Source organism: Delphinapterus leucas, chromosome 1 (genome assembly GCF_059928025.1).
Source record: "Delphinapterus leucas isolate spDelLeu-1000000601 "Yukka" chromosome 1, BTC_Dleu_Yukka2, whole genome shotgun sequence".
Lineage (NCBI taxonomy): Eukaryota > Metazoa > Chordata > Mammalia > Artiodactyla > Monodontidae > Delphinapterus > Delphinapterus leucas.
Genome location: NC_143129.1, coordinates 92689398 through 92698669, shown reverse-complemented (window position 1 = coordinate 92698669; position 9272 = coordinate 92689398). Strand labels below are relative to the sequence as shown.

General features: G+C 48.9%; 1 protein-coding gene across 1 annotated transcript; it reads right to left on the bottom strand.

Moving 5' to 3' along the window:
* Positions 1–502: 502 nt before the first annotated feature.
* On the bottom strand, positions 503–7458 carry TMIGD3 (transmembrane and immunoglobulin domain containing 3). The gene is made up of 5 exons (XM_089908617.1): positions 7404–7458; positions 4973–5320; positions 3218–3284; positions 2399–2496; positions 503–594 (listed from the first exon to the last, which is right to left on the bottom strand). Exons 1-5 carry the CDS (start codon positions 7441–7443, stop codon positions 503–505), a joined length of 645 nt encoding a protein of 214 aa, XP_089764743.1. The 5' UTR covers positions 7444–7458.
* Between the last annotated feature and the right edge of the window lie 1814 nt (positions 7459–9272).

The window sequence follows — 9272 nt, the reverse complement described above, 5'->3', positions numbered from 1 at the left end:
CAGGACAGTCTTTGAGCCAAGAGAATCTAAGAACCCCTGATTTAGCCTCTCTCCCCTTCTTTGGGCAGAACAGCATGTAATACCAATTCAGAAGTAAATTGGAATACTATACTTTAAAAGAAACTTTTCCAGAAATACTCTCCCAGTGATATCCTGAGAGAAGTTAGTCATACCTTGGAGTTCATTCAACACTGGGTCAGAAATTTATTGGCTAAAAAATACAACACAAGTGATCTCCTGGCCCTCTGACCAAGATCTGGCCCTTTTCTTCGCTTCTGACAAGCCAAGTGCATGAGAACTCAGATCTTGAGATGTTATCTGACCGTGGCCTTACTTAGGCGTGGCCTAGCACAGCCCCTCTGGCTGCCACCATTCTTACGTAACTGCAAATGATCGCTGGCAAGGTTAGAGGGGCCTTCAGAATGCCTGAGATCAGAATCAGTCCCCAAGATGTGGGCCGGTTGTCATGGTGACTCTATTGTAGCATCATTTTATTTTTCAACTAAATAAAAGAAATCTTCAGTCCCATCTGTTCAGTATGAGCCATTGCCTTTGGAGTCAGGACATGAGAGAGGGGCTTCAAAGAGTTGTCTACTTTGTTGGAAACAGAAAAGGAAAATTGAGTTGAGATTTGTTGCCTACCTCTGCTGGGTATTTCTGCAGCAAAGGTGGCAAACTCTGTCATGGGTGCTTCATGGAGACCAAACACCCAAGTTTGTTTTCAGGGTGGAAATCAGACATCATGACTTTAAAGGTCATCAGTCAGTCAGCAGGAAACTTGGTGCGTGGGGCCTGCATTCACCTCTCACCAAGCTCTGGTGACGTGAATGCAGCTGGACTCCTTCAGAACCCATAAAGGCCCCTGATTGCGGCTGTCATGTTCCCATTGCCTGAGTGTGAGGAAGCAGGCCGTGGCTAAACCAAGTTGTACAACTCCTTGCTAAAAAAAAATAGGGTTGGGTGCCATTGCTTCAACTTGCATAGCACCACGCATCTCTCCTTCAGAGTACTTACTCTAGTTGATGATCTCACGTGTGTGTGTGTGTGTGTGTGTGTGTGTGTGTGTGTCTGAGATGGCTTGCCTACTTCCCACTCTACATTATATGCTCCATGAAGACAGATAATATTTCTTTGCCTCAGCTGTGTATCCCAGAATCTGGCGTGGTCCTTGTTTATTGAATGAATGAATGAATGAATGAGTGAATTAGTAAAAAATCCTGGGGAGTATGGGGTCCTCAATTTATAGAGAAGAAAACAGGCCCAGAGAAGTAACAAGTTTCCCAGGGTCATGCCTTAAGGAAGTGACAATGGGTTTTGCAAAAACCTAGACTCAAATTGTGTCCCAAAGGGAGGGGTCTTGGGTAAAACCAAGCGAGATTTTGCCTTATCTGCATCCCCCACCTCCACAGTTCCCAAAGCTCTTAAACGGCAAAAGGCCAGAAATGCCATGGGAGCCACTGCTTTGATTTCTCAGGACTCCTGCTCTGCCCCCGGGGCCAAATTATCACAGACAGAGAATGAGGCCTCACAGCCTTAGCTTTGGATTTCAGGTTTGTCTGGCTGTAGACCCTGTGTTTCATTAACAGGTGTTTCTGGTTTGTTTGTGTTCTCTCATTCTCTAAAATGTTGTTTTCTACAGTTCCATACCCAGAGGAGGTTGGAGTCTGTTTTGTAATTATGCCTACAGTCTCTCCATTGCCCAAGGTATTTCTGTGGCTTCTGAGCATAAAAAGAAAACAACAAAAAACCTATTAGACAAACAGTGGCACTTGTCGGTGATGCTCTCTCTACCCTGTGTCCACTTGAGAGGCTAACCAATTCACCACATGGTGGCCTTCTTCTATTTAGGAATAGGGCGCCCTACAGATCAGAGTGTGGTGGGCAGAGGGCCCAGGATAGGAGAGTCAAGGAGGGAACTTACCGGAAGTGTGGGGACCACAGAGGAAGCTTGGCTGCTTTTCTGGCTTCTGGCTAGGCCTTTACCTGCAATCGCCCAAGGGCAGAAGGAGGCACAAAGCTGAAAGGCCTCTCCTCCCATGGCTCAAGGCTGGGTCTGAGGCCCTTGGGCCTGTCCTCTTCCTATCCTGACCCTTCTTCTCAAGGAGACCTTTCTATGCCTGCTTACCCAGGGGCCCCAGAAGTTCCTCTGATGTCTCAGCCTCCCTCCTCGCTGGTCTACACACACCTCCACTTATGAGGGCTACAGTGCTCTCTCTGCCACCTCTCAGGGAGCATTTGTCACCGTGAAACAGAATTGCCCCTAGCCCATGGGCAGGCTGCACGGGATTCCAGGAGTCCAGGCAAAAAGAAGAGGGTCACATTCACCCATTTGAAAGCTGTTCCTTGACCCCTTTCATTTTCCCCAATTCCCACCCACACCACCCCAACTGCTACCTACCCCTTCTCATTTGACCTCTCCTTCTTCTGGACAAGTAACTGATTATAGAGATGATCCCCAAGCCCGTGCTCAGCAAGCAAACGATGAGAATGGTCATCCTGGAAGGAATCACAGACAGCATCCGTGTCCCTTGGAAGACACCATCTTTTGGTTCTCTGCTCAGGATCCCCTTTTCTGGGACCCGTCCCCTCTCCCTGCCCCTGCTCTCGCCCAGTTCCAGCAACGCCTGGCAACCTGGATTCCTTCAGAGGCAACCCGTCTCCTCCAGACCACACTTGATTGGACCTGCGGTGGGTGTCTGACCAAGCTGGGCCCAGCCCCCTCCTCGGGAACTAACATGGGACTGGAAGTGGGAGGATGCAGTCTCAGGCTGGCGAGTCTCTTGAACGGGGGAAAAATAAACTCGGCAGCTAGAAATGGATTATCTTCTCCTATAGCAAAAATGAAATATAAAAGGGCAGTGGGGAGAGAGAGGAAGCAAACACACATAAGCGTAGCAGATTAGAGATGGAGATAAATCCTGATGACATTCAGACCCTTTCTCAGGGCTACCACATCCCTGCCCTCTCATTTCATCAGCCATTGCTCTCTCCTTATGAAGAATTTCCCTCTTTAGCTAAAATAACCAGAGAGCATTCTTGCTGCTTGTGATCAAGAGTCCTAAACAATATTCTTTTGAAAAGAAGCAAATAGTCACACTGAAGACAGTTCAGGAAGAGAAACAATACACTGCTGAAAAGGAGCAGGTGCAAACCCATTGTCATGTTGTGTTGTTACTGCCCAACCAAAGTCTGCTTGTCTCCTAAAGTCATGACTCACCTGGAGTGATCTGCCTTGTGGACAACTTTGGAAGAACTGCAGCTTCTGTTCTTGTTGCCTGATAGGTCTGTGTCAGAAAGGATTTGTTGAGAATCAAATAAGGCCCATCCCCAGGCCCTTCCTTTGCCTTCTGCATCTCTGCACCTCTGCCTGTCATTCCCTCAGTCTCCAGAGAATTAGTGCCCTGGGTGACTGCTGGGTCAAGTCCAGCTGTTTATGGGTGCCCTGCACAGGGCAGAGGTGGAGGGAACAATCAGGGCTGTAATCCAGCCCTTATACTCGTTTGCCAAACCATGCACCTTGCCACTGGGCTCCATGCACCTGGAGGAAGGGGCATCTTTTCCAGATTTGCACAAAGGCGCTGTGTTGACTAGACATGGCCTGTGGTTAGAGAGTGCCAGGCTGAGTGCCAGTCCTATCCTTAAGGAACTGATCAGTAGGTAACATAATTGCCACATCATGCTTCTGACAGCCACCAAAGCCCAATGGGAGAAGGGCCACTATGGTCACCCACATTGCCACCTGTGATAAGACTGGGGTGTGGGGGGGGTGTCTGTGTTTCATTTAAACTAAGGAGCACACTTAGGTGGGACCTCTCTCATCCTGAGCCTAAAACTCAGGACAGACTACACAGTTAAGTAAAAGCAGAACCACACAAAGTAGAAACACTGCAGGCGTGAAGGGTATCACACATTCAGTAAGAGGCTTGCTGAACAAATAACCAGTTGGTCAAGTGTGAGCAAGGCCCTCTAGCACCAGGAGGAGGCTTCCCGGAGCTTCCCTTAAGTCCTCTGTTTTCCTACTGACACTGTGCTCTGGACTGCACTAGAAAAAGACATGCCTTCTAGAAATGGAAATAATGAGAAGCCATAGGAGGAAAAGAAGAAGAAAAGAAAGATAGTACTTTCCATAAACAGTGTGCCTGAGAGAGGTTTTCAGCATTGGACAGAAGGATTTGGGGGAGCATCTGGAGACCCTATGCCTTCGCCCTGGCCCAAAGGAGCAACACACTGGCTTATACAGACTCACCCCTCCAGGCTGCTCCACCCACACCCTTCCGGCAGCTTCCTGGTGCAAACTGTACTCCTTAAAAGAAAGCACTGACCTCTTGGACCATATTTATCCCTGTAAATTATGAAATTATTTAAGTGGACAGTTTTTGAGGTGCTTGTCTGGGTGCTTAGACCACTTTTTTTTTTTTCTTTTTTTTTTTGCGATATGCGGGCCTCTCACTGCTGTGGCCTCTCCCGTTGCGCAGCACAGGCTCTGGACGTGCAGGCTCAGCGGCCATGGCTCACGGGCCCAGCCGCTCCGTGGCATGTGGGATCTTCCCGGACCAGGGCACGAACCCGTGTCCCCTGCATCGGCAGGCAGACTCTCAACCACTGCGCCACCAGGGGAGCCCTTAGACCACTTTTTACAGCCTCAGTCACGCCTCAAGAAGTGAATCTTCAAGACTCTAGACCTGCAAGGCAATGCTCTGGCACCTGTCAGCCTCCCAAGTTCCATCTGCCAGATGGCTGTGAGGGGAGAGAGGTGCCAAGAGCACCCCAGGGCAATGGACCCTCCTCGTCCCCAAATTCCAAGTCAGTTGTCAGCAGCAGCAGCAGCTCTCCTACTATGGAGGGAAGGAGAGGCCAGGTTACCCCAGAGAACCTAGGGGGAGCCCGAGTTGTTGCTCTCTGAGTATTTACCACATCAGCTAACATGCACTGCTGTGGGGTACCCGCAGCTGGACCCCCAACAGGCTCTTACCTCTCCCAGACCAAAAATTGTTGGCGAGGGCTCTTCTGTTGTCAGTGACAACCAGCTCTGTAAAATCCATGTCATCCCCGGCAAAGTCCCGCTGGATGCTGCACCAGTACCAGCCCATATCCTCCTTGGTCAGGCAGGACACAGTGACAATAAGCTGGTTTCCTGTGTCCCTCAGGGCCACGCGGTCAGTGCTGTTGGGCGTGAAGGCAATGATGTTGCAATAGTCCTGGAAATAACCTCGGCACCAGTATTTGGGGTGGTCCTTATAGTGGGCATCGTAGTTGCAGATGGCAGAAGCTGTGTCCAGCACAAAGATTTCCTTGACCTTTTCATCCATGACCATAGCATCTGTGAAAACACACATAGACAAACACTATTGTTCTTTTAAACACATTGTAGTTCCTGCACCCTGGAGGAAAATTAATTAAACATTGGAGGCCGATTTTTGCCTGCTTTGGGGTTGGCAACTGTTATGGGCTGAATAGTGTCCCCCTAAAATTTATACGTTGAAGTGTTAACCACCCAGTACTTTAGAATGTGACTACGTTTGGATTTAGAGCCTTTAAATAGGTAATTAAGTTAAAAGGGGGTCGTTAGAATGTGCCCTAATCCAATCTGATCGGTGCCCTAATAAAAAAGATTAGGACACAGACAACAGAGGGATGACCATGTGAGGACACAGTGAGAAGGCGGCCCTCTGCAAGCCAAGGAGAGAGACCTCAGGAGAAACCAAACCTGCCAAAACCTTGATCTTGGACTTCTGGCCTCCATCACTGTAAGGAAACAAATTTTTGTTGTGTAAACCACACAGTCTGTGGTTGTTACAGGAGGCCTAGCAAACTAATACAGCAGCCCTGGAGAAGACTTCTTCCCTGGCCTAAGAGTGGGTAAAATACGTTTCCCCCTCTGCAAGAATTTAGGCGGCTTCTCATGTTGCTTGTGGGGGAGGGTAGAAAAGCCCGAGGCTTACTGTTAGTATATCCTCTGCCCCTAGCCCCCCACTCCACCTTGGTATCCTCGAAAAGAAAGTAAGGAGGTTTGAAACAGAAACAAACTCACAGACATAGAAAGCAAACTTATGGTTACCAAAGGGGAAAGGACAGGGGGAGGAATAAATTAGGAGTTTGGGGTTAACAGATACACACTACTATATATAAAATAGCTAAACAACAAAGACCTACCGTATAGCACAGGGAACTATATTCAGTATCTTGTAATAATCTATAATGGAAAAAAATCTGAAAAAATATATATATGTATAACTGAATCACTTTGCTGTACACCTGAAACTACACAACATTGTAAATCAAATATACTTCGATAAAATTTTAAAAAATAGAAAATAGGCCTTCCCTGGTGGCACAGTGGTTGAGAGTCCGCCTGCCGATGCAGGGGACATGGGTTCGTGCCCTGGTCCGGGAGGATCCCACATGCCGCGGAGCGGCTGGGCCCGTGAGCCATGGCCGCTGAGCCTGCGTGTCCGGAGCCTGTGCTCCGCAACGGGAGAGGCCACAAGAGTGAGAGGCCCACGTACCATAAAAAAAACAAAAAAAAAAGAAAAGAAAAGAATTATAGAAAAAGAAAGTAAGGAGGTTTAGAGGCTTCTGTTGGATGTATAGGGCTGAAAACAGAGATGTCTGGTTCTGTCTGTCCTCAGGGGCTAAGAACTTCATGTTTCCTCCATACCAGACCAGTGTGGGCACATCTGTCATCTCAGGATGTTGCATAATAAGGAAGTTGTGTACTTCACATCCAGCGTGACAGTGGCTGGGGAAGTGTCTGACCAAGGTTACGAGATGGGCAACAGAGACCACCCCTCAGCCTTCCAGATGTGCACTGGGGCCTCCTCAAATGCTGCCTCAAGTGTAGCTCACAGTGGGTGCGACCAGCCTACAAAGCAGGCTCACATCCTTGATATCATTTGACATGGTATGATATTTTGTTCTCAGATGGACCCCATAAGAAAGATTGTGTGATACTTAGTTTACTGGCCTGAACACTGACTCAGAGAGAGGTGCGGTGACTCTCAAAGGTCACAAGGCTGGACAGTGGCAGAGCTGGGGCCAACCCAGTCTTCTAAGTCTCATCTTTGGGGTCAGGCATGGGCAGAAAGTGGAAAGTCCCGTCCTCATATATCAGCACAAGTGTTTTTAAGGGGAGAAGGGGGAAAGGAAGGGGGAACTTAAACTGAGAGTGAGAATCCAGACCCCTCATTTTAGCTGAGGGCTTCAAATTCCCCCCACAACCCCTTCATCAGATCAAAGAACAAGGACTAATTTGGACAAGATCTATTTCCACCTCCTTTTATTTTCCCATCCCCTCCTTAGGTGGTTTGAGCTAATAGGCAAGAACTCCAGGTAGGAAAGGAAAAGAAAATGCACAGTCTCTGGGAAGCTTGGAGGGCTGGAGATGTTCCTTCCCCATCTCTTACCTGAAAAGACAGTCAAGGAGAGCAGAATGAAGAGCCTCATGACTGGAAGGAAGTGAACCTTCAACTGGGATGACCAGATGGACCCAAGGGTCTTAGGAATCCTAGATCTGTTTTCAGGAAATAGGAATCTTTGAGTTTAAGATGGTTTTATCCTGTTTGGAGTGACCAGGGAAAAGAAGGACCAACCAGTTAATCCAAGAAGTGCTACTATATATAGGTACCCAGGTTGTGCACTGCACAAGGGTACCTCATGAGAGGGATGCCATTTGTGGACATAAACTTACTTATATAGTAATATGAGAAAATTCTGGGCTTCCTGGTAGAGCCCAGAACAGCAGTGAAGATCCCCCTCCTGGGTAAATCCACTCTGGCACACAAGGCACACTCAGAAGGTCACATGCACACACACCATCGCTGGCACACATTCATCTTTGCAACAGTGCCCTGTTCTGCCAATGGTCCAGGTATCATAAGAGGCCAGGCCTCTTGTCTGTTCACCACTCTTGGAAGTCCAATTCCTATTTAGCTGAGAGGAAGACTAGTAATGAGATTCATAACTATCCTGCCTTCTGAGTTGATAGAGGGTGGAGCCTGAAGCAGGTGGAGCCTGGCATCCGGAGCATGTGAGCAGGTGAAAGTGTGGGTTTTTGTGCACCAGTAGACAGGCTGCAGCCTACAGACATCTTGAAAGCTTTCTTGGGACAAAGCAAGGCTCTCTGTCCATGCAGCAGAAGCTTCCCCTTATTCCTAATGGGACTCATATGGCCTGGCCACTGATTTTTAAAGTTTGAATTATGGAACCACCCTCGGTTGAATTTAAGCTGAATGCTTACTTATCACATCCCAGAGCTAGCACTTCTCATCAAGGGCTGGACGTGGGTGATTGTCCAGGTTTTCAATAATGTCCTCTCTTGAGGAAGGAGAGCCTTTCTCTAATTCACACCAAGTCAGCATATGGGCCAGCAGCAGGCCTGCATCATGGTACGTGTTTTACCTGCATCATGGTAGGTGTTTTGCTTATATTGCCTCATTTATTCCTTATGAAACATTTATGAGTTCAACAATTAAACTGCACAGGGAAAAAATGAAGCAGGAATCTATAGATTAAAAGGGGCTTAAGAGACATATTGATAAAATTGCAATATATGGAATTTATTTGGATTCTGACTGAAGGAAACAATTGAGAAAATTTGGACAGTGACTAGATAGTTGATGATATTCAGAGATTATTGTTGGGGGACAGAATCAAGATGGCAGTGTGGGAAGACGCTGAGTTAGGCTCTCCCCACAACTAGGGCACCTGCCGGCCACTGGTGGGGGACCCTGATGCCCAAGTAGACAGGAGGAACCCCCAAGTGAACCAGTAGGACACGGGGGCACTGAGGGGGAAGAATTGGAAGCCAGACAAGATTGGTGCCCCTGAGGCTGGGGAGATCAGGAGAGGCAGGCAGGAGGGACTCTCCGGGAGGAGCAGGAAAGGAACAGAGGGCGATTGCCTGGCCCACTCAGGCCTAGGAAGGCTGCTGAGCTCCCAGGCCAGTCCCCTGCCCTCCAAGGCCCCCCCACCCCACCCCGGCCGCATTGGTCCTGGGGGCATAGGAAGGAGCCCGAGGGGAGAATAGGAGAGGCAGGCAGGAGGGGGCCTCCGGGACCAGGGGAGCAGGAGAAGGGAGGAAGGCATTTGCCGCACCCACTCAAGTCCAGGAAGCTTGCTGGGCTCCCAGGTGAGGTCCCCTGTCCTCTGAGACCAGTGGTGGGGGACACGCCTGGACCCCTTCTGTTCCTTGAGCCTAAGCCCCACCCCCACAGCCCCCAGGGCCTTTTCCAACCCTGTGGGTCCTGAGCGTAGGCCCCGCCCAGCACCCAAAC